The 27,733-nt window shown below is 55.4% G+C and overlaps 1 protein-coding gene across 1 annotated transcript in view; it reads left to right on the top strand.

The window, feature by feature from the left end:
* Positions 1–27,733, top strand: part of COL23A1 (collagen type XXIII alpha 1 chain) — a 355,860-nt gene that overhangs the window by 315,724 nt on the left and 12,403 nt on the right. The window contains exons 6-16 of the mRNA XM_019469645.2: positions 13,002–13,028; positions 14,549–14,575; positions 15,945–15,971; positions 20,606–20,722; positions 21,520–21,555; positions 21,941–21,967; positions 22,433–22,459; positions 24,317–24,370; positions 24,901–24,963; positions 25,398–25,442; positions 27,154–27,231. Coding sequence (XP_019325190.2) covers positions 13,002–13,028; positions 14,549–14,575; positions 15,945–15,971; positions 20,606–20,722; positions 21,520–21,555; positions 21,941–21,967; positions 22,433–22,459; positions 24,317–24,370; positions 24,901–24,963; positions 25,398–25,442; positions 27,154–27,231 — 528 coding nt within the window. The remainder of the gene's footprint in view (positions 1–13,001; positions 13,029–14,548; positions 14,576–15,944; positions 15,972–20,605; positions 20,723–21,519; positions 21,556–21,940; positions 21,968–22,432; positions 22,460–24,316; positions 24,371–24,900; positions 24,964–25,397; positions 25,443–27,153; positions 27,232–27,733) is intronic.

The raw sequence follows: 27,733 nt of genomic DNA, 5'->3' as shown, positions 1-27,733 counted from the left end.
TGAGGGGAGAAAAGACGGTCAACTCCCACCCCGCCCCCATCCAAGCCCCTCCAACAGGCCAGGGAAGCAAGTGTACTTTCTGACCATTTGCTCTCACCCTGGGAGGTCGATGGTCTCCTCCCTACTTGACAGATGAGGAAGCTGAGCTCAGAGGCTAACAGCACTTGGCTGAGACCCAAGGCCCACCCGCAAGACAAAACCTGGCTTAGCACACAGGCTGGGGACTCCTCTGTCACTCTACCCATCCTATCAGGAAGCAGGTCACAGCAGCAGTTGGGGGCTCAGGACTGTCTGCACATGGGCAGGAGGGTCCTTCTTCTCTTACCACTCAGGGAAACAGGTACTTGGAGTCAATGTTCTGTTTCTCATCCTCACCCCTTGCTTTTATCCGGCCCTGGAGCTCATGCTCCATTCCACCCCCATTATCAGATTGTTAAGACCCTTTCCTGCTCTCCCTAAAAAACAAAATGGAAAACCACGTCTAACTTAAAGACAGGAATCCATTTCTTCAGTGCACGTTCCTTCCTATTCCTCACTCATAGGTCCGTCTCATAGCTACTGTTAGAAATTAGGAAGAAAAGCATCCCCTCCTGATGAAATGTGCAATTCTGTTTCCCCGGCCAGGAGGCAGCTGAATAGAGCAGGGGCCCAGCCAGGGAACTATGGTGATGGAGACCCCACCCCTGCTCCGGCAATCTCTCAGGCCTTCTGAGCCCCAGTGTCCACATTGGCGAAGTGTGAGGCTTGGCCTGGTGAAAACGTGGACACTATTGACGTGGGGGGCAAGGGGCATGCAATGTGGTCCTGGTCCCCTGGCCAGTGACTCTGGGGGCCTGAAGCTGAGTGCAGGGCCCCCATCCACCCAGCAGCAGAGTTCGGAGGCCACAGAAGCCCCTAGTGATGTGGACAGGTGTCTATACTAGAGAGACCTCCCTGACTACAGGACAGAAACTGGAGGAAGGGGGCCCAGATAGGAGGCGGTGGCAATAATTCGCAGACGATGCATGAATCAAGACTGCCCCAGCAAGGATGGAGGGAAAGAGGACAGGTGTCAGAAATGAGAGGTGGCAGGCATTGCAGGCCAGGTGACAGGTGAAGGACCAGGACCACAGCGCCTTCACTCTGCAGAGCCCCATCCCCTCCCCCTCCCCCAGGACCACCCAGGACCCATCAGACAAAGTGCTCTGGAGACTGGGGCTGGGGGCGGTGGGCAGGATTTGCCCTGTGTCTCCAGAATCAGCAATGGATGCATCGACAGCCTAGGTCCCAGGGAAAGCATAGCTCTGAGCTGAAATGTAGCATATGAGACAGGGTCTCAGCCTGGGACCAATTTTGAAATGAAAACCTCTGTTGGACCGTGTGGAATTAATCAAGTGAACAAAAAAAAAAGGGGGGGTGGGCCACAGAGCACCACACATTCATATGCTTTCTTGCACTCTCCAAGTTCAAAAACAGCTTTGATTGTAAAAATGTAATTAGTTAAATGATTCATCTGTAATATTCCAAATTCATCTGTTTTTAGATTTCGACAACCTACATCTCATTTTCATCTGCCCCCTGCAGTGATGCTCCCCAGCTCCCCACATTCCGGGTTGAGCAGGGATGGGATGAAAGGAGGCTTCTTGAGCCCCCAATAATGGCCCCCAGATTGGAACCTCAGGGAGACACAGCTGGGCCCGAGGGAAAGGGACACCTCCCTGGGATTTCCTCCACAGGGTCCTGCACCAGCCCAGGGTAGGTGCTCCTTGACTCAGGCCGTGGCCTCAGGCTCACACTGTGTCCCCAGAGTCCTTTCGATCATCTCATGTGGGGTTCCCAGATGCCTTGCTTACCCTCTGAAGCTTTTTGCGTCTTCCTGGCAGTAGCCAAGAGCCCCCAGCGCTAGATAATCAACCTTCTCCCCAAGTTCAGCTCTGGAAAGCACTTAGCAGATAGTCCTGTGGGGTGGGGGGTGGCAGGGGGCCCTTTGCGGGGTGTACCTGTGGTGACACCTTTGCAGAGGGCCACTCTCCAGGCTGATTGCTGGCTGAACCTCTTCCCAGTATCCCCAAAGCAGCAAAGCACTTCTCTGCCTTGTACAGAAGAGCTTGTTGGCAGACCTGCACCAGGTCACCGAGGCAAACTCAGGCCTTCCAAGGAAATAAATTGAGAGAAGGCAGTTATTTGGGTACAAAGGTGGTCCAGCCATCTCCTCCTGAAATCTGAAATCAGGGACTGGACCGTGTCTTGCTCATGCGATGGAAAGAGAATGGGCTTTGGTACTCCATAGACCATGTGGTCTCAGTCACATCCCTAACCTGTCTTTGGCTATCAGGGCAGCCGGGTAGATGACCTCACCAGAGCCATAGTGCTGGGCACACAAGCTAGGTCCAGTGAGTGACAGTTCCTGCCACCGTGATGGTCACTGACCTCAGCAGGAGGAGCCCCCGAGGCTGAAGGAACTCCTCTCGGGCCAGTGTCCCCAGTGCACAACACCCTGGCTGTGGCCAGAGGACAGGAGTCCTCAGGTACCCAGGGCAGCCTTCAGCAGGTCAAGAGCGCCCTCTGGTGTGATCCCAGGTTCTGGCACCGGAGCCAGTGGGAAACTGATCATTCCTAGAGGCATCCACTTGACATTTGGTTCTTTCAACAACTATATATTGTGTTCTCACTACGTACGAAAGACTGTGTTTGACACTTGGGATGGAATGGCAACACAAACATCCAGGGGGTCCCTCCTAGATGGGGTTGTGGTTGACTGGGAGAGAGACTCAAAGCGCATGGGGATTCCAACCTCACTGTGCGCCGTGGTCAGGGCTGGGAAGGTACGGGTTACTGTGACCACCTACAATCCGAGGCTGGCCTGGTGGGGGTCAGGGGTGCTGCCCTGAGGAAGGGAGGTGTGAGCCAAGGTCAGAAGACAAGGAGGTTCTCTCACAAAGGGAGTGGCAGAGGAGTGGCCAGAGAGAGGACACAGAGAACAGAGAACAAGCGAGGCTGGCAGGGGAAAGGGGGGTGGGGTGGGAGGAAAGCTCAAGAGGCCAGTGACCCTGAAGCACCCAGCACCTTTGAGCTGGTTGGCTGCCTCCCCAGGGGCTGCAAGGTGGAGGGAATTGGCAATGGCATCCAACCTGGGAAGGATGGGACGTACACAAAAACTTGGCAAACCCATCAGGCTGCCCGGGAAGCAGTGAGTTCCCCGTCACTGGAGATGTGCAATGGTGGCACACCCACTTCTCAGAAAGGGCGTCTAAGGAGAGGTTGGTCTTCCCACAAGGGGGCTGTTCCACCAATAGGGCCTCTTTGGGGACAGGATGGGGACAGCTTGGGGAGGCTGGCTTTGGGGGTACTTGCCAGGCACTGCTAACGCCAGAGGGGGATGGTGAGGTGGGAAGCACACAGGATTCAGGCTCGTGACCATGCCGGCCTCCCCTAAGCTTCAGTTTCCTCGCCTGTGAAATGGGAATAATAAGGCAAGGGGTTTTTAGCTTTTAGCTCCACCCCATTTCCTTAGTTCTTGCCCCCAGAACTGCCCAGGGCACTCCAGTCGTTCATTAAACCACTTTCCTCTGGCACCCTCTGTACACCAAGCTCCGGGCAGGGCACTGTCACATTTGGGTGGCCATTCCATCTACACCACACCCCTCCTTTCCAGAGGAGGAAACAGGCTGGGCTTCGGGGAGTTAGGCAGCTGGCTCCAAGGTCTTCAGGGAGGGGACGTAGCAAGGACATCCCGCTCCTTTGCCATGCAGGAAGGCTGGGCATGAGGAGCGGAGCCAGGGAGGCTGGTGGAGGCTGGTGTGGGAGAGAGGCCAAGTCCTAGGCAGGGGCAGGTGGGGGACTAGAGAGAGGTCTGCAGTTTGGAGAACTGGTTCAGAGCTAGAAATGCAGGCTCACGCATTCACTGATGCCTTCCTTATGTGGGCTAGCGGGGGGGGGGGGGGGGGTGGAGGGGCACACACCCACTTAAAGGGCCCCCCTACCCCGTTCGGCCCATGCACGCTGATCATTATCACAGCTTCCAATATTTCAAGAGAAGTTAGAGCTCCAAATTTTGCACAAAACCTCTGGATTCTTAAGGGTCCCCAGCAGTTCATTCCCAGTGGGTGATAATTGTGTTCTCTGGAAACTGTGGAGGGCCCATCCCACAGACCATGGGGTGACGACCAGAGAGGCTGGAAAGTCAAACCTGAGCGACGCTGGGAGGAAGCAGACAGATGGCCCAGCAGACTTAGGCTGAGGAGCAGGAGGGCAGAGCAGGGTGTGGCCTGGGCCTGGCCAGGACACCAGGGATCCCTCAGTGTCTGCTGTGAGCTGTCTCTGGCATTCTGTCTCCTGGTTTCTCTGTTGTACCTTCTGCCTCCCTTAGACCATCTCCGTCATGCAGTTCAAGCCACACTCCGACCATCATCATCTAGTCGACCGCTCGGTCCCACTAGATCCCCGCCCCAGCACTGTCTGCCACCAAAATGGGTGCCCCTACCTGTCTACTACTTCCAGTGCCTTCCATAAGAGTAGTACTGAGAGTGCCTGAGCCGGAGACAGGAGGCCAGAGGCCTCTCAGATGGACACAGCCCAACTCACTGGCCATCTTCCATTGTCCCACATGCACTGGGAGTCAGGGCTCTTGACTCCCTTCACCCCACCTAGGAACGATTTTTCCTGCTACCTGACAGGGTAATCATGAAACTGGCAAATGTGTAATTTAAGCAGGTATTTGGGGATCGGTTCAAAGGCATAGCACCACCTCTCCCAGCCATGATGTATATAATATGGACATATGTATAATTGCTTCCAGTGTGCACAGGATATACTGAGCATGCCCTCTCCCCAAAATAGAAGCCAGCTGGCTTCCCGGCCTCACGGAATCGTAGAGCTGAAAGGGACCCAGAAGATTTTCTTTTTTTTTTTTTTTTAAGTTTATTTCTTTATTTTGAGAAAGAGAGAGGGAGGGTGAGAGAGAATTGCAAGCAGGCTGCGAGTTGTCAGCACAGAGCCCCACATGAGGCTCCAACTCACAAACCGTGAGATCATGACCTGAGCCGAAATCCAGAGTCAGACGCTTAACCAACTGAGCCACCCAGACGCCCCAACCCGGGAGATTTTCTAAGCTGAGGGTTACCAACCTAGATGCCTCTGCAGAACTGACAGGTTATCTGGACGGGGCAGTGGGCCCGGTGGGGAGCACTAGGGCAGGGCAGAGCCTGTGGCCCTCCACGAGCACTTGACTCAGCCGATTATGCCAGGCACGCAGACCCCAGGGTGTACCACCTTTCACTTTTTCTAGAAAAGTACAAACTCTGGATGTTGATGTGAAATGTCACCATTTTTAAATGTTGCAACTAATTCAGTGAGTTTGGTTTCAGTTTTAGTTTTGGTGTTTTAACTATACACACCAAGCCAAAGCTGGCTGTAGGCCAGTGCTTCACCATACAGACCAAGAGTAGGGGCGGGGGGGGTGGCAGCTTGTGCAAGCCCCTAACCTCAGCAGGTTCCCAGAACCCTACCCAGCTGGAGTCTTCATGGCTTGCTGGCTTGGGATGCAATTTATTGGTGACTCTACAGAATGCCCCAAATCCCGGGAAGAGGTCCCCGGGGAGGAACCGTGTGCCTGCACCAGGGCACCAGCCAGGCTGGACCCAAGAAGTGAGGGTCCTCTCTTTCCCTAGGGTGGAATTCAAGTCTGGGAAATTGCTAAACCTGGACAGTCTTGCCTTGGTCCATGTGTGTGAGGAGCCTGGTCTGAGAAATCAGAACCACATTTGACCTGCCCCGAGGGGTCTGCCCACCCACTCTAATGAGGGAGCCTTCACACAGGAATGTGCATGTCCCAGGCTGAGGACCCCAGGCCCCAACAGCCTTGTAATTTGATGAATTGTCAACATCTGGGCCATAATTACTGGTCCCTGGACTGATAATCCTGGTAAGCCCCCTCATCCAGGGGCCCCATCCTGGTGCAATTTGGAGGCTCCGTTCCCTGACGGGAGCCATCCGCATGAATTACAACCAGCAAGCGAGAAGGACACCCAGCCCCAGCCAGTCTGAGCATTTACTCCTTGTCTGCATCTAAACACGCCGGTGTAGTGATTTGGGGTCAGCTCAGCAGAGAACTCTCGCACGTTGGGGGTCCTGAGGCACAGCTAATGGAGAAGAACAGAGCCAGTCCCCAGTGTGGGGTAAACAGCAGCCTTTGCTTCAGGGTTCCCCCCGGGGCCGATGCACATCGAGGCACCGGTTATGGAGCCCAGCAGACTCCACATCCCAAACTTATTTCACTAAGAAACCTTCCCTCCTTTGCCACTCTTGTTCATTTTTCTCAAAAGATGACTCTGTAGAACCCTGCTTAGGAAATCTATTCAGTGTGGGAGGGAGCAGACCCACCAAGGCACAGCCAGAGTCCCACGGTCTGCCATTGAGTCAGAGGACCACACAAGGTCACTCCGCAGGACTGCCCCTCCAAGAGCCAATGCAGACCCCACCTCCGTGTCAGCTCACCTACAGGGTCTCGTATCTTTGGTGGGTCTGGGAGAGGAGGAGGGGAGAGGAGACAGACCTGGGACTCATCTTGAACTTGTCATCTGAGAGGAGGACATGCTCTCCATTTTACAGATGAGGAAACTGAGGCTCCGGGACTCTCAGGCCTCTGAGTGCAGCAAGGAGCCAAGCCCGCACACCGCCCAGGGTTTTTGTTTGCCCCTCACGCATCCGGAAAGTGTGCCGGAGCTCTGCTGATCTGCCTGGGGCAAGAGTGGTTTAAAGCAGAGCTGAGCCTTGTAAACAGCTGTGGGGTTTCGTGGAGGGCAGAAGGTGTTGAAAACCTCTGGTGAATTCCATGGCTTTGATCAGGAGGGAGAGGGAGCTGGAGGGAACTGAGTGCCTGTGGGTGCAGTGCTCTGGAGTCTGGCCCTCAGGATCACCTGTTCTGTGGAAGCTGAGGTTCGGAGAGAGGGTTTCACTCGTGGGCTGCCCCAAGTGCCTTCCTTCCCACTCCTCTTGTGGGAGACGCCCACAGTCTGCGGCAGGGGAGGGCTGCCCTGATGGAATAGGACCCCCGCCACCAAGGGTGTGCCTCCACCCAGGCTGGGGCTCTGCTGTTCCAGACTTCTCAGCTCCCCAGATGGCCCTCTGCTGTGCAAAACTGGCTTGCTGTCGGCTAGGACACTCAGCCTGGATCCTGCCCCACCGTAGTCCAGCCTGACCATGCCCTCCAGCCCATGCTTGTCCTTGGCTTCCTTCAGTCCAACCCCTCACCCATCCCTGCAGTGTTTCTCCTCTCCTAAGAGCACCCAGAGCTAGGCTTGGGCTTTTCTCCAGCCCATGGAAATGCCCAGTTCATAGATGGTCCACACAGCCTCCCAGTGAGGCTGGGAACACTGCCCTCCCGGAGACCCATGGGCAGAATGATAGTTCAGACAAGTCTTGCAGGAAAGAAACCTATTTCACAGCATGTAACCCAGTGTTTCTCAAACTTACTTGACCAGCGAACCTCTTCCCCAGGCAAGCCTCTTAACACACTCTGCAGGACAGTTTCTCTGATACCAGTTTGAGCAAGGCAGTACCAGTTTGAGCAAGGGTAGCTACGGGCAGGGCCTGTCCTCTGGGGGTTCACAGACCAGGGCCCAACCTTCCCCAGGATAAGAGGGATCAGTTCACTTCCCCAAGCCAGGCAGGTCCATCTGGCTCCAAAGCCAGACTGTTTCCTTCCTCTGCCCCACTGAGGCCCCTTCTCAGTGACTCCCAGTGACTGCTGGTCACCCAGCAGCCTCTCTAAGGGTCAGCTATTTCCCCAGACAGGGAATTCAGGGATCTGAGCAGAGCTTTGTTGCCTAGATGTCATCAGAGATGAGCCCAGAGCCACCTGCACAGACCAGGGCCATGGTTGTGGGTCAGCTCCATCCCCAGGGACGGCTGGCACCGTCTGCCCTACAAATGTGCACACATGGGTTTCTGTGTTTGCCCCGGGAATCTGGTCAGCATCAGATCCAACCACCCGCAGCTCCAATCTTGGGTTCCTGGGGAATGGGAACAGCTTCCCTTGAGCCGCATGGTGGACATTTCCAAGAGCACAGCTCAGGCCACACCCTCTGCTTTTATTTATCAGAAACTACAAAATTCATTGGCTTCTTTTGAAAACTCTAAGTCCTGGGAACCAGGAGCTCTGTGATCCCAGATAGAGGCAGGGCCGTAGGAAGGAAAATGGGGTTTTGCCACTTCTAGGCTTTCTCACACACCAGAGAGAGGCCTTGGGGACCACCAGGAATAATCTCGGAGTTGAAAGAGAGCAGAATCCCTCCCGGGAGATGGGAGGCCCAAGGTCACTCTCAAGAAGAGACAGCGAGGTCTGGCCATTGGAATGCTTTCAGAGACAGCCAGCAACAGGAGACTCCCCCTGTGGGGTCCAAGCCAAGGGAACATCCCAGGCTCCCTTCTGCAGTGCACACTTCTAGAAAAGCCGGCCACCTACAGCTCTGTGTGGTTTATGTCAACCCAGCAGACATCCTGGAACCAGGTCTGGGGACTCAGCGATGGACCAGAGGCACCCCCGGCCCTGGAAAGGCCCAACCCAAGATGTGTGCTCAGTGCCCATCATGGGGCAGGAGGGCTTTAGGCATCAGACCAGGTGGTCTGGACATTTTCCTTCAGGAGTGAGGCTGCCCAGAAGGGCTCAAGCAGGAGAGCCTTGCATTCTAGAAAGTTCTCCAGGGCATTGCGTGGGAGACACTACAGGTATGAGGGAAGGGCCATGGGGATGATGCTCAGGTCTCACATGTATGTGGTAGGGCTTTCCTGGAATGTGGGGAGGAGGGCTATGACATGCCTCAGGGGCCCAAGGACCAGATTCCTCTGCAACAGGAAGACAAATGGAGCTACAGATGTCTGCTGTGCAACCCGCAGAGGGCTTTAAAAATAAGAAAGGCAGGGATATTATGCATGTGCTTCTCCAGGCAAGGACAGCTTCCCAAAGCTGATGCCCATGGTGCTCTCTGGGAGAGGAGCTGGGGAGAAGAGAAGGTTTGCTTTGTCCCGTCTCCTTCTGTACAGTTTGTAAGTTTCACTCGGTGCACATAGCACCTTTTCAGCAGAACCCCAACCCCCAACACACACACACACACACACACACACACACACACACACACACAGGTCAGCGATGCAGTGTGGCCTGCTACCAATGATGAGGCCCAGGGTCACCAGCTGGCATGTGGGAACGCCCGCATCTGATCCCAGGTGGGTCTGAATCCAGAGCCTGTCTCCTCTGCCCGCCCCACATGTCTCCTGGAGCTCGGCCACAGGGCTTTCTTCCAGAAGGATGGGGACCCAGCTCTGTGGCAGACAGCCTAGGGAGAATGCTGCTTCTCCTTGGGGAGGCTCCCAGGAGCACCATTTGAGCTGGTCTTGGAAGAATGAGTAGGAGTTCCCCAGGTGGAGGCGGAACTCTGTGCAGTGGAGGAAAATGGGAAAGCACAGCCTGGGGCCAGGAAACATCATGGCGTGTGTAAGTGCATGGGCCTCAAGGGGCACCAGATGTACCATGAGACTAGTGAAGCACCTCTTCCCAAACCCCAAGAGCTATCAGGAGGTCATGGTGTGGCAGAGTTTAGGGGAAATGGGACCAAGCCAGGGCAGGAAGCACCCTGCTGGGGAGAATAGGTAATGAGGATGCTGAGGCTCAGAGAGGTTGACTGGCTCTCCCAGGGTCACACAGCAAGTGAGTTTGTCTGATCCAGCACTCTCTCTGGTAGAGAGCCAGGGTGGAAGAGGGTCCAGAGAGCCCTGTTCAGTGGGGGAGACAGACATACCAGGAATCCCAGAAGGAAGGCAGGGCCTGTGAGGCTTCATCCTAGGTCCCCTGGAACAGCCATCTGTCAACCCTGCTGCCCTATGCTGCAGGAGAGGGAACACCACGTGGAGAGGGGGGCCTATTTCAGCCATGGGCTCAGCTTCTACAGCTGCGGGATGGGACTATGGTGCCTGCTTGCCAGGGCGGCAGTGAGGACAGACGCCATGAAGGGTATGGCAGGATTCAACAGAGCCCACACTGAGGCACATCAGAGCATTCCTAAACTTGACCTGGAGAGTCTCTGCCTCTGTGGCCCTAAGGGGCGGGGTGCCTGCTTCCCTCGGACCAGCCCTGCACTGTGTCTCAGCCCTTGTCAGGGACACCTTGAACTCCTCATGCTGCTGCCAGTGAATTGGCTGTGAGGCCACTGCCCTCCCTCCCAGCCCCCGAAGAGGAAAGAGATTAACTCAGCTCTAACTGCACCTTTGTCTCTCTTTAATTTCAGTCTGCATTACGGATTTTTTTTAATGTATGTATGTTTGTTTGTTTGTTTAGAGAGAGAGTGAGTGGGGGGAGGGGCAGAGAATCCCAAGCAGGCTCTGCGCTGACACGGTGCTCGATCCCACAAACCGCGAGATCATGGCCTAAGCGGAAATCAGGAGCTGCCCAGGCGCCCTGCATTATGGATTTTTTAATCCCTTCAGATCGATAGAGGGGCGCTGTGTTTGGGCTCAGTTCAGCAGTAGACATGGGCACAAGGCCCGGACACAGAGTCCACGATGGCAGCCACATTGGTCAAGCTGGCCGGGGGCCCGCGGGCAGGCGAGGTCCAGTGGGCACTGGGATGGAGCAGGGAGCTTTGAACAGAGGCATGCAAGGACAGGCAGATTGCGGGGAGAGTGGCCAGGAATCTAGGCAAGGCCACTGCAGGCTGCTTGAGTGCCTGAAGACACAGAACCGGAAAGCCATCCAGGGCTCTAGCCCTGCCCTGGCTGCATGGCCGTGGGCAAGGTCTTTCCCTCACTTGGCTTCGGTTTCCCCCTCTGTAAGACAGGGATGATAACACCTGCCTTACGGGCTTGCTGTGGTGATTCAGACTGAGTAGGGGTCCACAAAGAGCCCCCAGAAGAGACCCAAGGTGGGACATGTCCCTGTGTGCACTGTGGCAGCAGAAGGGGCCGGGCCTGGGTGAGGCCTAGCAGGGCCTGAGCATGGGGCAGGGAGAGGAGATGCAGGGCCAAACTTTAGCAGACTAAGGACAGGAGGCCTCAGGCATGTGGACCCAGGGGTCAGGACAGCCAGGAGCCAGCAGGAGATGCCAGCTAGGGCAGTTCCTGGTCAGCCTCAGTGACTAGGGTTGGGGCTGACAACCTGATTGGGACCCTCCAGAGCCTGGACCCCCAAGACTTTGGAATGGCCCCACTCCCCACCTCCTGGGATTCCATCTACCCCTAAGACATTGCCCTGAAGTCCAGAACCTCAGCTGACCTTGAGGCTGGTGGCCAGAAGCACTTAAGAGATAAATTTTCAGAATTGCCCTGGTTATGGGGTGCCTGGATGGCTCAGTCGGTTAAGCATCTGGCTTTGGCTTAGGTCAGGATGTCCAGTTTGTGAGTTCCAGCCCTGCATTGGGCTCTGTGCTGACAGCTCAGAGCCTGGAGCCTGCTTGGGATTCTGTGTCTCCCTCTCTCTCTCTGCCCCTCCCCTGCTCACACACTCTCTCTCTCTCTCAAAAATAAATAAACATTTAAAAAAATGAAAGGAAGGAAGGAAGGAAGGAAGGAAGGAAGGAAGGAAGGAAGGAAGGAAAGGAAAGGAAGAGAAAATGTTCTGGGTGTAGGGACAAATGGCCTGATTTCTGAGAAGTGGGGAAACCTGGAGGGCTTCATGGAAGAGGAGGTGACTGAGCTAAAGGTGACACACAAAGGTATGCCAGGCAGGCAGGTGATGTGTGAAAAGGCTTGGGAGTGGAGCTGCCTAGAACATTGGCTGGGGTCAAGGGTGAAGTGTCCGTGAGGATGAGGAGGCAGTGGCAGGGGGGAGGAGAGGTGTTGACAGAGACCGGATGGATCCGGTTCATGGCACTGCCCTTGGATTCCCCACATGGCGGTGGATGGAACTCAGTGGGGCTTTCTGAGAGGCAATGGGTCCCCAGGTGGAGGGCGCCCACGGGAGTTGCTGTGCAGTGGTCACTGACCCTCTGCGGCCTCTGGAATACACTAGCCCTTGGGACCTGACCTTGTGCTATTTGGCTTCTCTCAGCCTTGACTTTTGCCTACGAAGGCCACACCAATGCAGGGAACTGAAAGAACCTTCAGGACTCTTCCACTTGTGTCTTAGCCTGTTTGGGCTGCTCTAACAAAGCGCCATGGCCCGGGTGGCTTAGAAACAACAGAAATCTTCTCACCATCCTAGAGGCTGGAAGTCTGAGTTCAGCGTGCCAGTGTGGTCAGGTTCTGGTGGGGGGCCCTCTTCCGGGCTGCAGACTGCCATCCCCTCGCTGTGTCCCCACATGGTGGACAAGGACCCAGGCAGCCGTCTGGAGCCTCTTTTGTAAAGGCTAATATCCCATCTGTGAAGCTCTACCCTCATGAACCTCTTCGCCTCCCCAAAGCCCCCTCCTAATGCCATCACACCGGGGGTTAGATTCCAACACATGACTTGGGGGGTGGGGTGGGGACATATTCAGTCCCTACCAAGTTCCATGTGACAGAACTCAGTTCACACTGGCTTAAAGAAAAAACTACTGACAAACAGAAGTGTGCAGGGGTGGATGGTTTCAGCTTCAGACCCTTTGCCCCGTTTTCCTCACTGTCTCTCAGCTCTGACTTCTTCTCTGTTGGCTCTTTCTCAAGCCACATGGTACCCTCAGGAGCTCCAGCCTTAGCCCCACCAGGAGAAAAGACCCTCTTTCCCCTAAAGCGCCACCATTCAAAGCCCCAGACATGACGTTTATCCCTGAACCAAATCCCCCTGGTCGAGGGAATGCGACCACATGCCCAAGCCCCATACGAGCAGATGGGGGTGGTTCTGGAGGAGAAGTGGGGCTCTCTTGTCAGAGGAGGGGATTCTGGGCAGCAAACACCCAGACACCCCCACCCCAGGTCTGCGTGAAAGGTCTTCAGACCCATGGGCTCATGTCAGGTTTTGGTCTTTGGTGCTCAGTAGTGCCTCTGGGTCATAAAACACACAGGAAATGCCTTTCCAGTGTGTAACCTCTGCTCTCTGTCTCTCTCATTTCCAGGGGCCACTGGGTCTAGATGGCAAGCCGGTAAGTGATGACAGGGCAATTCTAGGTGGTCCTGGGACCAGGCCACTGTGGGGCTGAGAGTGATGGGGTGCCAGAGGGAAGGGGCCCCTGGGAACCTGGATCAGCAAGGAGAGAAACCATTTGGGTATCAGAATTAAGTTCAAATCCACCTCCACTACCTGCTGACTGTGCAGCCTTGGGGAGGCCTCTTCACCTCCCAAGCCCAAGGCTCTGTCAAATGGGCCCATTAACCTTCCCCACATGCTGGGGATGTAGAGAAGTGTGGATAGCACCATCCCTGACATCTAGTCAGCTTTCAGAACATACAAGCCCCTCCTAGCAAGCCCACATACAGAGCATCCCCCAACACAGTCTCAAGGCTTCATGAGTTCTCAACATGTGGGCCAGGAGCCTGTGGTCCACAGGCATCTTCAGCAGAATAAATAAGCTGTACAGGGAGAGGGCATAATTAAACAAAAAAGTGGATGTGGATGGATAGTTAGCTGGGTGGGTGGGTGGATGGATGGATGGATGGACAGATGAATGGATGATGGATGGATGGAAGGAAGGAAGGAAGGAAGGAAGGAAGGATGAATGGATGGAAGGAAGCAAGCCTGGCTGACTGGATAATGGATGCAAGGATGAATGGATGGAAGGAAGGAAGGGAGGCTGACTGGATGAATGAATGTATGATGGATAGATGGATGGAGAGATGGGCTGATGAATGGAAGGAAGGAAGGAAGGAAGGAAGGAAGGAAGGAAGGAAGGAAGGAAAGCTGGCTGGCTGGATGACTGGATCACAGACAGGTGCGTGCATGGATGGACAGATGGATGGACAAATGGATTGATGAACGGTTGCATGGAAGAACAGATGGATGGATAGATAGATGAGTTGGGTTGATGAACAGATGGGTGGATGGATGGATGGCAGGAAGGAAGGATGGTTGGATGGAAAGACAGATGAAGTAATTGTACCAACAGTTGGATGCATGAGAGGGTAGCTGAGTTAGTGGGTGGACAAACACATGATGGTTGAGCAGACAAGTGAGTGAAGGAATGAAAGAAGTAACACAATTGAGGAGTTGCCCAGTGATGTGTGCAGCATTAAAGGATAGAGGAATGAACTGACCACCTGGATGGACAAGTTGTTGAATGAACCAACAAGCCAAGCCATTAACGGCTGGAGTGATAATGGATAGTCAAGGGGCAGCGGCCCTGGGCACGGCAGGTGCTGAGCTTGGAGGGCTCTGCCCTCTGGGAGGAGTGACAGCACATGTGCCCCTACCCGAGCTGAGAGGTACCAGCGACCCTCAAGTCCCCCGTCTCCCTCATGCGGGGGACTGCGCTGTGTGGCTTCCTTAGGGCCGGCCAGAGCAACCCTCATTAAAGCTGACAGATTTGTGCATATACCCACCCGGCTACCCACAGCTCTGCTCAGCCCCATAGGCCCCTCTGCCCCCAAAGCCTTAGGGAAGCCGGAAGGGGAAACAGCCCAGTCCTCCTTGCTCATGCCTGTTCTTTCTCCACCTTTTTTTCTCCAGGGACTTCCAGGCCCCAAAGGGGAAAAGGTAAGTGATGCCGGATGCTGTCCAGATGCAGATGTGATAAAGGATGCCAGAAACCCGTCTCCAAACCCCAGCTCCAGAGTGTGGCCTTGGGGACATCACATCCTCTCCTAGAGCCTCAGTTTCCCCATCTGTAAAGTGGGGCTACTAGTGCCTCCCTCCTAATGGTTACACGGCTTATATTTAACAATTTAAAGTGCCAGGGGGTTAAGTTGGAGTTCTCCCAGCACCAGAGCATGACAAAGCTCAAAGCACGGTCTGCCCAGAATGAGGAGTTTCCAAAGGAAGTCCCTGCCTGTGAAAAGGGGGGTGCCGGGAGAGCCAGGGACAGGGGGGTGAACAGTCCCTGTAGATGGGATTCTTTGTGAGGAGTGCACCCCCACCCCAGGAAAACAGATGGCAGAGAGCTGCCCCTGTGAACTTTACACCCCTTGTGAGAAAGGCTTTCCTGGCATTTGGCGCTGAATGTCACGGCAGACCCCTGGAGGGCTGGGGCCTCCAAGTGTCTCAGAAGGGAGGGCGAGAGAGGGGAGACCTATGTGTCCCACAGTGGGATCAGAGCAGGGAGCGACCAGAACAGACCTAGGTGTGGCGGGATGCTTCTAGGGAATGGCTGGGCAAAGCTGGGCCACATCCATCCCAGCACCAACCCCGCCCCCCGCCCCCGCCTCGATGTGCCCACGGAATAAGGGCAGCCAAGGCTCCAGTCCACCATCAGAGCTGTGCAAGGCACAGGACCCGGCGCTCAGGGCGTCAGGTTAGCATTAGGGCTCCGCCATCAACTGTACAGCTTTGGATGCGTTGGCCTCAGTTTCTCCATCTGTAAGTGAAAGCAACCTCACAGAGCCAGGGGGGAAGACTGCACGAGGTAATGGTCTGAGCGGGGCAGGTGCCGGGATTATTTCCCTCAGGCTCGGGCTGAATGAGGAAGGCAGAGGCTTTGAAACCAGAGAGAAATTGGTGTCTTGGCATCTATCACTTAGTAACATACTGCCCCAAAACTTGGGGACTTAAAACAATGATTCAGGTAATCATCAACACTCGCTGTTCTGAGGTTTCAGGATCCCAAGAGGACGCGGTGGGAGCAGCTGGTCTCTGCTCCCACCGTGTTTTGGGGACTGGCAACAGACAACAGAGTGCCCAGTTCCACGCCCTGGGTGTGCTAGCTGTGTGACCTCGGGCAGGTGACTTAGCCTCTCTGTGCCTCAGTGTCCTCATTGGAAATGGACATAAAAATAGAGCCTGTATGTTACGGTTGTTAGAATTCAGTGAGACTATGTACATAAAACACTGAGTGCAGGGTAAATGCTCAAAACATCTGATAAAGCAATAATAGTAGCAGTGATCTGTCTTCCGGTTTTTTTGTTCTCAGGGTGCACCAGGAGACTTCGGCCCCCGGGTAAGAACGGAGCAAGACCCCCTCACCCACCCACCAAGTTTGTTTTGTTTTATAATAAGGCATATCTAGCTTTCTTCCAGATCCCTTATACCTTATTGCAGAAAGAAGTGCCCTCGGTCTCTGCCCACGTCCTATCCTGATTAAGTGGTTTCACTTAAGTGGCCACGGGCTGGAAGCCCCAGGCCCTGGTCTGGCTGAGATCATAGATGGGTGTCTCTAGCTGACAGACATCCCAGTCATACTTATCACCATGGATGCCGGGGGGGGGGGGGGGGAGGGATGCGGGATAGTGGGGCTAGCACTGGCCCCAGAACGGAGACTAACCTTCCTGAGGGTGACTGGCACCCCAGGAAGTGGCTGCCACTTATCAGCCAAGTAACCTTGAGCAACTCAGTTTCCCCTCTGAGACTCAGTTTCTGCAACTGTGGGGAGGGGGTGGTGACAGACCCTACCTCAAGCTGCTGTGGCAAAGATTCATTGCAGACATAAAAGTAGGCACCCAGGACTCAGCGTGGGGACAATAGGTCCCCTGGCCCTCAGAGCCCCCAGGGTCCAAGAGACTCAGAAGTGCCTCCTGCCAAACCTGCGGTCTCTTCAACGAAGCAGAGCAAGTGATGGGGTCTCTTCGGTGAAGCAGCGTGGAGACCCCGGGTGGGGTGGCCCCAACGAAGCAGATCTCAGCAGAGGGCCACTTAAATGGCCCTAAATGCGTGTCCCCACCATTCCTACCACAGCCAGGGCAGAGGCCTGACCGCCCAGAGAAAGGCAGTGGAGTGGTGGGTTCCTACTTGCTTTCAAGAAGGTTAGGGAGTGGAGGTTGTAGCCAGTGAATGAGTCACCCCCCAGCCAGCCTCTGCAAGCATTGGAGGCAGGCAGGGATGGAGCGGGGGCGGGGATGGGGGCAGGTGGCAGGATGCAAAGAGGAGGCAGCTCAGCGCCAAGTGTTGGCTGGGCTCCAATCCCTCTAGCCTCAAGGCTCTGAGCCTGGTTTGTGCAACAAGACCAGGAGGGCCCACATCACAGGTGGTCGTGAGCATGAGCTGAGAGCAGCCGGCTGGCCAGGCTGAGTCCCCAGGACAGAGCTTGTTCTGTGCTGAGCCTTTGGAGGGAAAGGCCCCCCGAAAGCTGGCAAGGTGGCCCCGAAGTCAAAGAAAGGGCACCTGTGTGGAGCTTTGTGGCTGCCGAGAAAAATCCTTTGGTTTGCTTGCTGTTGGGTGTGTGAAAGCTGGTACTCTAAATGGGGATGCCCACTCCTCAACAGACTAGAACTCTCCTGGCCCGGGGGGTCATGAAAGAGAGATTCTTTCTGAAGCCCTCCCTTCGCTCTTCGTGGAGGTCCTCTTGTCCCAGTGTTCCAGCCACTTCTGAAACAGCCTCCACCCTTGAAAGTTCTGTGGTTTAAAACGACAATGTGCCACAGTCTCTCAGGACCCCTTGGGTTGGTGGGGGTAGGCGATCTCATCGCAGGCAGAGGCTGCTGGGCCTGTAGTCCAAGGTGATGGCACGCCCCATGGCCACAGTTGACGAGGCTGTTGCCTGGGAGCTCGGCTGGGGAGGGTCTCTGTGCATCAAGCCTTCTCCCAGCCTGGCAGTGGGCTTCCTAGAGGGGCATCCCCAAACTAGCATCCCAGGAGGCCAGAAACGTAACGGTCGGGCCAGTTAAGAGCTATATCTGGAATGGACGCGGTATCACTTCCACTGTATATTATTGGTCCCATCAGTCACGGGGCCCAACCAGAGTCAAGGTGGGGAAAGGGGAACAGGCCCCAGATCCTGATGGGGAGAGGGGGGGACGCCCATTGCAAGGGGCCTGCGGGATGGGAACGAGCATAGCGGCCATCTTTGTGGAGAACGTTCTTGTCCTCTCCCAATCACTCGGCTGGGTTAAGCGGCTTTGCCTCTTCTGAATCACCCTTCTGCCTTCCTGACCACACAACCCGTTTGCTGACTAGATGGTTTTCCCACGACTCAATCCGGGCTTTATAAGTAGAGACCATCACGTGTACAGTCGCCGCATCTTCAAGGTAGCCTGGTCCACTGGTGTGCCCGCGCCTGCTGGCTTGCGTGTTCCCGTGACTCACCCCTGCATTTCCAGGGTTAGACCTCAGCCATCCGATCCCAGGGCACACACAAGGCAGCTGGCCAGCCTCACACCCTGAGTAACTCAAGGGAAGAGCCTAAAAAACCTGTCCTGGGGCCTGTTCAAGTGTCTAAACTCATTTTCTGCCCCAACAAGTAGAGTCCAGACCAGTGGTGCCCATCATGGGGGCCCCAGGCTGTGAAAGGAACAATGGGGTGTCTTCGAATTCTTCCTGATACAGCAGAAAATGAAATAGGAATTACCCACCTCCATCACCACCCATGGCTGGCTGAGCTAACCACACCATTGGGTTTCTTTACACTGGACTGGAATTGTAGCCCCTTGGTCATGCCCCCGGCAGGGTTGGACCTGAGTGGGGGACATTGAGAGCTTCGGTTAATTTTTTAATTGGGAAAAACAAATGAACTGTGTCTTACGTGCAGCTGGCTGAAGAGGTGAACTTTCCTATCATGGGGTCTGTGGATTTAAAAAAATGTCCAAAAGGCATTGCTCTCCTCAATGGCCAGAGGAGCCTTTCCCAGCTCTGAAACCCTGGGTAAACAATTACCCTTGCTGTTCCTGACCACTCCGTCTGTGAAATGGGACAATAGCAGTGTCTCAGCCAGGTGGTTACAAGGGTTGGGTGAGACACCTTCTGGGAAGTCCTAGCTCATCGGCACTGGGCACACAGCAGGGGCCACCTCTTCCAGAGGCTTCTTCCTTTCTTGGTTACGGGGAGTTTGGGAGCTGCTGACACTGTGAGTCAAGCATGCCCCATTACTATACCCTGTGCCAGTGCTGGGCAGGTACCACTGGGGTAGCAGGAAGTGCCGGGGGCACAGTGATCCTCCCTCATTGTAGGCAGGACCTCGAGGTGAGGGCTCTGGCTGCCTGAGGTCTGACCCAGTACTAACATCAGGTCCTTGAGTCAGGGATAGGATGCTGCATGACAGAGACTGTGTGGCCCTTCATTGCTCTTTTTATGTATTTTTTTTAAGTTTATTTATTTATTTTGAGAGAGAGAGAGACAGGGAGAGAGAGAAAATCCCAAGCAGGTTCCGCATTGTCAGCGTAGAGTCCGACAGGGGCTCAGACTCATGAATCATGAGATCATGACCTGAACGGAAACCAAGAGTCAGACACTTAACCGACTGAGCCACCCAGATGCTCCTCTTTTTAACTTTTTATTCTGAGATCGTTGCAGGTCAACAATTAGTTGTAAGAAATAATACCCCAGAGGGGCACCTGCGTGGCTCAGTCGATTGAGCGGCTCAGGTCATGATCTTACGGTTCGTGAGTTTGAGCCCCACATAGGGCTCTGTGCTGACAGCTCAGAGCCTGGAGCCTGCCTTGGATTCTGTGTCTCCCCTCTCTCTGCTCCTCCCCCACTCATGCTCAGTCTCTCTCTCTCTCTCTCTCTCTCTCTCTCTCTCTCTCTCTCTCCCTCTCCCCCTCCCTCCCTCCCTTCCTCTTTCTCTCTCTCAAAAATAAATAAACATTAAAAAAAAAACAGAAATAATACCCCTTGTCCCGTTCTCCACCTCTCCCCCCCCCCCCACACACACACACCATGGCAATGTCTTGCCTCACTCAAGTACGAGCTCATAACCAGGAAATGGATACAGTCCACCTGCCTTATTTGGATTTTACCCGTTATATTCACCCGGGGGGTATTTAAGTCTGGGCAGTGCTATCACACTTGTAGATTCCTGTAACCACATGCAGAGACCCCCTCGTGGTAGCCTTGCCCAGCTACACTCCCACCCTCCCCACCCCATCCCTAACCCCCAGCAACCATTAATCTGTGCTCCACCTGTATGACATTTCCATGTCAACAATGTTGTGTAGATGCAGCCACACAGTATGTAACCTTTCGAGATTGGTTCTGTTCCCTCAGCGTGATGCCCTCAAGATGCATCCAAGTTACTGCACGCATCCGTACTTTGTCCCTTTGCACTTACTGCTGAGCAGTGTTCTGTGATACGGTTGTATCCCTGTCAGTTAACCCTTCACCCATTGGGTAGCTACATTGGGTTGTTTCCGGTTTGGGGCCATTACACGTAAAGCTGCTGTGAACACTTGCGTGCGGGTTTTGTGTGAGCCCGAGCGCTCATTGCTCTGCGTACGTGCCCAGAAGCACACCTCCAGCACCTAATAAAGCAGGAGCTGCCCAACGGGAAGGTCCTTCGGGAGGCGTGCAGCGCCCTCTCCAGGAAGAAGGGGGCCAGTGGGGCCCACGTGCTAGCTCCCACATCCAACGTGTCTCCACTCTCAACTGAACACCAGAGCTGGGCTCCAGGCACCGGGAGCTGGGAAGATGGCACATTCCTCGGAGGGGAAGGGTCCTGTTAGCCTCTTATGTCAGAGTACAAGGGCTTGTCCCTTCGTGTGGCCACCAAGAAGCGGCAAGAAGCGCAGTGACAAGGCGCTTCCCTCTGAGCCCGCTCCAGCTGGGGAAGGGAAGGCACGGGCCTGTCCATCTGCAGAGGCTTCTCTCTGGAGACTGGAGCCCCTTTCCTTCCCCTCCCGGTGAGTCACGCACCATGTCTTCCAGGGAGACCAAGGGCAAGATGGAGCTGCTGGGCCTCCGGGGCCCCCTGGACCCCCTGGGGTCCGAGGCCCTCCTGGCGACACTGGGAAAGATGGCCCCAGGGGAGCACAAGGCCCAGAGGTAAGAGAGGGCATGGAAGTGGAAATACCTCAGACCTGGTCCTGCACCTACCAAAACCCTAACCCCTGACCCAGAAACAACCCCAGCCCCAGCCCTGTCCCCAGTCCACACCCAGATCCACGCCTAACCCCAACCCCAACCCCAGCCCTCACCCAGACACTTACCCCACTCCAGCCTTATACTTACCGCCATCCAAGACCTTGACCCCAAACTCATTCCCAAATCCTGGTCCACCCCAAATAGAACCAGAGGCCCTGAACCTGATATCGGTTATGATTTCACTCCCATTCCTAACCCTGGCCCTGAGACCCACATGTGGGCGCTTCCTCCAGCAGATTTACCAAGCCCTGTTCCTCCCTCGCTCTCTCTTTCTCACTCTCTCTTGCTTTCCCACCTCCAGTACTAACTAGCTAGGCTCAGCTGTCCTCCTATAGTTCTACCCGAACCCCGGAGGCCAGACTTCATGTCCTTCCCCTTCCCCCAACACAGGGACGCAGGCCTGTCCTTCCTGTCCCGTGCAGATCCAGCTCCTCTACCAAACTGTCCCCTCTCAGGGCACCTACTCAGTTGGCTCATCCATGCCTACTCACGTTGGGCGTGTAACTCCCTGAGCCTCGACATTCTCATCTGTGAAATGGGAACAATGGCACCCGCTCTTCAGGGGTTTGGTCAAGATGACACGACACGAGAGACTACTTGGAGCCCCAGCACAGGGCCTGGTGGGGGGAGTGGGCTCAGCCCCTGCACTTCTCATCCCCTGCATCCCCTCCAGAGGCTCTCCTCTTCTGCCCCCTCAGGGTCCCAAAGGAGAGGCTGGACGAGACGGCGAGATGGTCAGTATCCAGGGCATTTCAGAGGCTTGGGCTGCTAGGCCCGTGGTTGCAGGCCCGGAAGCCCCTGTCCCGCTTACAGCCGCACCGGGGGTGTGCGTGTGCGGGCACCCCTGCCCTCCCGCCCTGTCACCAGCATCAGGGAACCGATGGGCCTAGGCCCCCAGCCCCACGTCCCTGGGAGGAAGCCCACAGCCCACTGCACTGCTTGAGATCTGGTGCAGAAGTGGCCGTAGACATGGGGAAGGGTCAGGCCTAGAGCAGGCAGCACAGCCCCGCCTCCTGCCGTCTAGCACCTGGTGTCACCCTCTATAAAATGACCAGAAGGAGAACCTCCCAAAAGCAGCCTCCAGTATCCCATTTAATATTTTCTCTTCTCTTGTTCCAGGGCCTGAAGGGACCCCCAGGGCCCAAGGTGGGTGCTCCTTACTCCGTGTCCCATGCCCCAGGCCTGGGAGGGATGGGCTCCCTACCCCACTGCCCCCTCCCCATGACAGCTGTCCCTCCCCACCCCCGTTCCCTGCTGTGAACAGCACCTGCAGGGGTGGGAGGGCAAGCTGTGGTCTTCCCTGAAGGAAAAGGGCTTTCATTACTTCTCTCATCTCAGAACCACCCTCTGAGGCTGGGGCTTCACACCCCCCACTTGCAAAAGTAGTGACTTGCCCAGGATCATTCAGCTTGTGGGGGAGGGGGACCCAGTCGGGAGTGGAGTCCAAGACTGTCAGCCCCAGCATCTGTGTGCACCTGTCTGTGGGGCCGAGATCTCTAGGCTGTCCCCAGTCATCAAGGCCACTTCTCCCAGAGGAACAGGTGGCCTGGTGTCTGGGCCGTGCTCTGAGGGCTCTGACCTCTCTCTTGCACCCCCTTACCCCCTCCTCAGGGTGAGCCTGGCATTCCTGGAAAGAAGGTGAGGGGGCCCCCTGTGGGGTATGTGGGAAGAGGCTGGAGAGAAGGGCAGGGCTCCCAGTGGGGCCAGGCCGGCGAGGGGTGGGGGTGGGGGGGTGACCACAGGAAAGTCCTCACATATGGGTCCTCTGTCCTCTGTCTCTGAAGCCAGGATCTTGTTCATTTATCCACTTATTCCCTCATCCTTTCCTTTCCTCAAACACAGCAAATTTGTTCCCAGTTCACAGCCTTAGGCAGTGGTTCTCAAAGTGAGGTTCTAGGACCAGCAGTATCCTCAGAGCTCCAGGCACCCCAGGATGTTGTGATTTATGATAAATCCATATTTAGTCTCAGTCCTCCCTGTCTCTGGAGCAGACTCCTAAAACTCATGGAATGTCCTGAGGGATGAACCTAATTTGAAGGTGTCTATTGTCATGTGAATGAGGCGATGTTGGGCCCCCACCTGAGGATGGGGGGTGGTTGCCTGGAGAACCTTTGGAAGGTTGGGAATTTCAGTCCCAGCCACCAGCCTTCCAGGGAGGGGAGAGGGGCTGGAGATTGAACTGATCTCACCAGTGGTGGGCGATTTAATCATTCGTGCCTGTGCAGTGAAGCTCCATAAACACCCAAAAGCATGGGGTTCCGAGAGCTTCCGGGTTGGTGAGCACGTGGAGACTTGGGGAGAGTGGCACTCCTGGAGAGGGCCCGGAAGCCCCACGCACTGTCCTAGTACCCTGCCAGATGCATATCTTCCATCTGGCTGTTTCTGAGTTACAGCCTTTATAATAAACCGGTAATCTAGTAAGTAAAGTGTTTCTCTGGGTTCTGGGAGCCGCTGTAGCAAAGCTGATGGAACCCAAGGAGCAGGTGGTGGGAATCTTCACTCTATGGTCAGTTGATGAGAAGTAAAAGTGGCAACAGGCTTACTCCTGATGCCTGGAGTGTGCAGGTTGGGCACAGCCAGCGGGAGAGTCCTGGAGGACTGGGCCCTTAACCGGTGCCATCTGACACTCTCGAGATTGGTAGACACGTATCAGAATTAGGCTGAATTGCAGGACACCTGGCTGGTGTCGGAGAATGGCTTGGTGGTGTGGACACACCCCACCCCCATCAGAATTGGTGACCAGAACTTTTAGACCCGGTCTGTTCAACAGGCCCCTGGGTGACTCTGACATGCACTCAAGTTTGGGAACCATTGACCTGGAATGATCTTTCCCCACCTGTTCCCAGGCCAAGTCTCCAAACAGCTGTCTCCTCCCACAGGAGACCGTTCCTCCAAGCCCCTTCATCCTGCCACCCTCTTATATTCCCTTTCCACCACTGCTTCCACCTCCTGGCATGGTGCTATGTGCTTATCTGGATATTTCTTTGTCCTCAATCCCTGTCACCCATTGAGCGGGGACCCTATCTGCACAGAGAGTGCTCATAAGATATTTGTTTGTTTGTTTGTTTGTTTGTTTGTTTTTAAAGTTTATTTATTTTGAGAGAGAGGTAGAGAGAGAGTCTCAAGCAGGCTCCATGCTGTCAGTGCAGAGCCTGATGCGGGACTTGATCCCCCAAACCATGGGATCGTGACCTGAGCCGAAATCAAGAGTCAGAAGCTCAACCAACTGAGACATCCAGGGGCCCCATGACATTTGTTGACTAAAAGAACAAATCCCTCTCTCCTCCACCTGCCCATCCACCTTCCTTCTGCACACACCTGCTGACACACGCTCTGGGCTGGCCCTGGGGGACCTGCCCCACCCCTGTCCTGACCCAGTGTGACCAGTGTTGGTGCCAGCAGAGGATTGGTGTGCTGGGGAGCGCAGGGTGGGGGAGACGTCCAAAGCCAGTATGCCCGGCCTGAGGGCTGCAGCCTCGGCCTCTCTCTCCACAGGGAGATGACGGGACGCCAAGCCAGCCAGGGCTCCCTGGACCCCCAGGGCCCAAGGTAGGTCATGTGCCTCCCCCCAGAAGGCCCCTTGCCTCCCCTCTGCCTGGTGAGGCCCCTGGCTGGCCCTTTCCAATGTGGGGGCAATGCGCTGATGCCCAGGGCAAGCCAGAGAGGCAACAGGAAGGCCCTGGGCCCCACTTGCACCAGGCAGGGCATCCCATCCGGTCATTTGTCTCCTCTCACACCCTCAGGCCCTCCTAGTTCCCATCTCAGGTGGCCCCTACTCTATCCTGTCCCCAGGCTAGGAACAGGGTATCATCCTTGCTCTCCCAAACCATAGAGATGGCCAGTCAGCCTCCAAAATGTCTCTTGAGCCCCTGAGCTGCCCTAACTATGCACCAAGACCCAGACCAGAGAAGTTGGCCATGGTATGGAGTCCCCAGGGCTGGGGAGAGTCCTGAGGCCCATCTCCCCTCAACCCCAGGGGGGCTCAGGCACGTTCCCCAGGAGCCCCTGAAAGCCAGCAGGCCCAGGTAGCCCCGAGCTTGCCCCTGGTGCTCACTCGCTGTGAAATGTCTCTGTTGCAGGGCGAGCCAGGGAGTGTGGGGCCTCCAGGAGAAAACGGTGTGGACGGCGCCCCAGGGCCAAAGGTGCCTTACAGTGCGCGGCTCAGACCAGTGTCCCCATCATGGGGACACCTCCCTGTGGTTTCACCTCCAATTTGCCCTTTGAAGTGGGGAGTCCCGGGAGGGCTTGGGTCCTAGTGTCTCATTCCTCAGGCTGTCAGAGGCCGGCCTGGGGCCTGGGTGGCCAGTGGGTCTGGGTGAGTGACAAGGCCTCCACCGAGCTCAGCTTTGTGGCTGTCATCTTATAGCCCTCCCTCAGTGGCCCATCTCTCCACACCGTGGGGCCAGAGGAGGGTCCCATAGGTGCTCCTTCCATGAGCCCTGTTCCTGACGTGGCAGTCACAAAAATTAGTCCCTTAGGGCCCCAGCATGTGAGCCCTGTGCTTTTTGGTGAAGAGAAGACTGGAGGGGGCGTGGGGCAGCCATCCATAGACGGCTGCAACCTCGTGTCTCCACAGGGAGAGCCTGGCCAGCAAGGTGCCGATGGAGCCACAGGGCTGCGGGTAAGCAGTCTCCCCTCTGGCCACACCGAGAGGACCCAGGGGCCTGGGTTCTTCAGAAGCCCCTGTCCCCCAGACGACCCCAGAGGAGCTCCAGAAAATGGGAGTCTTTTTTTTTTTAATTGATAATTCATTAGCGTTTTTTTTTTTTAATTTTTTAAGGTTATTTATTTATTTTGAGAGAGACAGAGAGAGTGGGGAGAGGGTGGGGGTAGAGAGAGAGAGGGAGAGAGAGAGAATCCCAAGCAGGCTCCGTGCAGCGTGGAGCCTGATGCCAGGCTCGGACTCAACGAACCGCGAGATCATGACCTGAGCCGAAACCAAGAGTCAGGTGCTTAACCGAGCCACCCAGGTGCCCCTCAATGGTTCACTTATGGATGTGTGAAAACAAGTCCTCCCCACGTGAGTGTCTGTCCTCCTAGAGTCTTTTCTTCTCATAGTTAAGCATAGACCTTCAATCTGTCCCCTGTGGCGTTACCTTACCCCTGCGGGGTGCCTTGCCCCACATTGAGGCTCAGGCTTAAGGTTCGTCCCCATCTCCAGAAGCAGGGCTGGTCTCAGATCGTTTGTGACCAGCCCCTATCAACCCACCTTTAGGTTGACATCCAGGGTCCTGTCCTCTGCTCTGTGGCCTCCGGCCATCACGTTCCCTCATGCTCCTGGAGGCTGCTTTTCTCCACACAACAAGGCCAGGCACACAGCCTGGTCATGCAGGTGGCCGGGCTGGATTAGGCGCTGAGCATGGGATTCTGTGTGAACCATACAGTTCCATACAGGCCATGACCGTGTGGGTAGCTGGCAAATGAGGCCCTGACCTGGGTGTTTCCGCCCTCTGCAGGGGGCTAGCCCCAGGCCTGACCAGAGTGTTGCCAGCAGGGGGCAGCCTGGGATGGAGGGAGGTTCAGAGAGTCAGGGCAGGACAGTTGTGTCCATGCAGGAGCATGTAAGCCTGGGCGTCCGTGTGCTGGTTACTAGTGCATGGTGTGTGCAGCCTCCGTCAGAGGCAGGGAAACGGAGGCCCCAGGGTAAGATCCAAGGGTAAGATCCAGCTGGCACATTTCGTATTGGTCGTCGTAGCGTTTGGGGGTTTGAGGAGTGTGTTTATTTTTGCTTATTTGCCAACATCTAAAAATCTGAAGAACCTGGGGCACCTGGGTGGCTCAGTCGGTTAAGCGTCAGACTTGATCTGGGCTCAGGTCACGATCTCGTCATTTGGGAGATCGAACCCCATGTCGGGCTCTTGTGCTGAAAGCGCAGAGCCTTCTTGGGATTCTCTCTCTCCCTGCTCCTTCCCTGCTCATTCTCTCTCTCTCTCTCTCTCAAAATAAATAAATAAACATTTTTTAAAAATCTGAAGAACTTCCCATCAAAATTAGACTTTCTGTTTTCCCTGGAGAACTCCAAGATAAGGCCTCAGTGGACTTCAATTCACACCTGAATTGCAGCCGGACCAGGCAGGAACATGTTCCCTCATTGCTTCAGAGCCCTCTTCCCTCCCTGATGCCCACTGCCTGGGCCCCCGGAGCATTTTCCCAGTGAACGGGGTCCCAGTGCCCAAGTAGATTCTGGAGTATGGGCTTGTGGGGGTCCCACCAGGTTACAGCTCAAGTTACACGGACCGTCGTGCGGGCCAGGTTCCCAGGTTCTCTGGCTGAGACACAGACCTGAAAACCACGGCCCTTCCCTGAAATTCTTACTCTTCTTCCTGCCTTAGGGTCCCCCGGGCCTCAAGGGCGAGCAAGGAGACACAGTGGTGATTGACTACGATGGCAGGATCTTGGATGCCCTGAAGGTAGGTTCCTGGAAGGGCCAGGATACACCCCTGTTGTTCATTTCCTGAGGGGACAACCACATACTTTTCATGTTAATCTTGCACTTTTTTTTTTTATCTTTGTTTATTTATTTATTTTGAGACAGAGAGAGAGGGAGCACAAGCAGGAAAGGGGCAGAGAAAGAGAGGGAGAGAGAGAATCCTAAGCAGGCTCCAGGCTGTCAGCACAGAGCCCGATGCAGGACTCGATCTCACAAACCATGAGATCATGACCTGAGCGGAAACCAAGAGTCAGACACTTCACTGAATGAGTTGCCCAGGTGCCCCAATCCTGCACTTCCTTACACAAAGAACCAAGGGCAGCTTGGCACAAAGACCCCCAACTCCACCAGGTGCACCCGATAAGGAAATCAGGGCTATGCTGAGACCCACCCGATGCTAAGAGCTGCTGGGAACATGGATTATGTGGCCCCCAGCTCCCAGTGGCCAAAGCAAAAAAGGGAAGCTCCCCACTCAGGGGTAG

The sequence above is a fragment of the Panthera pardus genome, unplaced genomic scaffold, assembly GCF_024362965.1.
Source record: "Panthera pardus isolate Hobbes unplaced genomic scaffold, ASM2436296v1 HiC_scaffold_2, whole genome shotgun sequence".
Classification (NCBI taxonomy): Eukaryota; Metazoa; Chordata; class Mammalia; order Carnivora; family Felidae; genus Panthera; species Panthera pardus.
The sequence above is the reverse complement of the archived record's forward strand: the minus strand, read 5'-3'. Positions and strand labels throughout refer to the sequence as shown.